At 38.6% G+C, this 1,631-nt stretch overlaps 1 protein-coding gene across 3 annotated transcripts in view; it reads left to right on the top strand.

Moving 5' to 3' along the window:
* The window catches only part of TMOD3 (tropomodulin 3), a 52,886-nt gene extending 51,286 nt beyond the window's left edge, over positions 1–1,600 (top strand). For all 3 annotated transcript variants that reach the window (XM_019533575.1, XM_019533573.1, XM_019533574.1), the window contains one exon: positions 783–1,600. In XM_019533575.1, the coding sequence (XP_019389120.1) occupies positions 783–817 (35 nt within the window). In that variant the 3' untranslated portion in view covers positions 818–1,600. The remainder of the gene's footprint in view (positions 1–782) is intronic.
* The last annotated feature ends 31 nt before the right edge of the window (positions 1,601–1,631 follow it).

Raw genomic sequence — 1,631 nt, 5'->3', positions numbered from 1 at the left:
AGATGTTAAGTGTTATTTAATAGGGCTGTGCAAAAACAGCACAGTTCCATTTCAGCTTCCATTTCACTGTTTCAACAGGACAGTGTTTTGTTTTGAGTTTTGTTTCGTCAAAACTGTTTCGCTGTTTTGTTTCGCCCATAGACTATAATGGGGAAGCACAAAACAGCCTATAACTTTCAGTTCTTGATTGATTCGGATGAAACTTGTAGGAATGGGTATCCCCTTCTGAGGCCGTGAAGCCTGTCAAGTTTCAAGGAGATAGGTGCAGGGGTTTGTGGGAAACTACACCCCACGCTGCTGACAAGCAAAACTTGTGACATGGGTGACAGAAAGCAGGCCAGTTCAAACAATTCTGCCTTTTATGCTGTTTTTCCATCCCTTCCCCAGAGCACTGGGATTGGAAGGGACCTCAGGGAAGAATCACAGTCACTGGCCAGCTACACACAGTCAATATCAGAGCAGTCCTTCCCCCTCTTCCCCCTCCCTCTCCTTACTTTGTTACCCTGCAGGCAAGCCCAGCTTGAGCTTTAAAACATTTCAAAACTTTCTAAATGTTTCGACTGGCCTCATTTTGTTCTGAGGCTGTTTCGAAGCTGTTTATTTCGTTTAGCTGTTTCGAGCTTGAAACAAGTCGAAACAGCGAGCAAAATTTCACACAGCCCTATTACTTAATTATTTGGTTTGACCAGTAGTGGTTAGCTTGGGTACTGGGGTCTTATGGAAATCCTTAAAGAGGTTACAATTTAAATGTGTAATTTTGTTTTATTTTCTTATGGCTGCAGTTCGCAAGAGAAGGATTGAAGGAGACCATCAATAAATCTTGCTGCTGCCAGAATGGATTGTGTGAAGATGTCATAGATCTTCAAGGCTCATTGTGGGCTTAGCAGTCTCTGACTTCAGTTACCTGGGTAGAAGGGAAAAGACTGGAAACCCCATTCCTTTTTTGTAAAATTACATTAATTATCTGTGTGGTATGCATCACGTTTCTCAGTTTCAGGCATAGTACCTGCACCTGACTGTGCAGAGATCAGGTTTTTTAAAAGAATTTTTTTGTATTTCAAGATTTCCTACTATACTTTCTGCTGAAATGATGTAAATTCAGCAATCAATGGAGTGGTTGTCTATTCAAAGAATGGCACATGAAGGATCAGTGGGTAAATAACGAAAATAATTGGAGTATGTTTCTGATAGAAAAGCTGGGGTGGTTATTTAAGTGGAAGGATTTGTATATTTTTTTAGAACAATGATTTAGTGAAAAGGGATTCTTCATGCAGAACAATTGGGCTCTTTGTAGCTATTCAGCCTTGTTCATATGAACTTAAAGATTAATCTTTCACAGCTATCACTGTTGCAGTTCTTTTTTATGTTCTTGATCAGGTTAAAATGCTTTAATACTGTGATTAAGCTTGAAAGTTGTCCATTTTTAAAACAAAATGAATTGGATAAGGACTTCTACTTTTTTTCAACATTCAGGAATAATATAAAGTGAAGGTGCCTTGAAAAATTAACAGTGTCTGTACTAAACCAAAACGCCTCCAAAACAGCTTATGTTAGAAAATATTCTGAAACTGTACTTTGCTCTGATGTGTCTAAACTGGGCATATACTTTTAGATTTGATTTTTGTATGTTC

Source organism: Crocodylus porosus, unplaced genomic scaffold, assembly GCF_001723895.1.
Source record: "Crocodylus porosus isolate Cpor-Errol unplaced genomic scaffold, CroPor_comp1, whole genome shotgun sequence".
NCBI classification, from domain to species: domain Eukaryota; kingdom Metazoa; phylum Chordata; order Crocodylia; family Crocodylidae; genus Crocodylus; species Crocodylus porosus.
The sequence above is the reverse complement of the archived record's forward strand: the minus strand, read 5'-3'. Positions and strand labels throughout refer to the sequence as shown.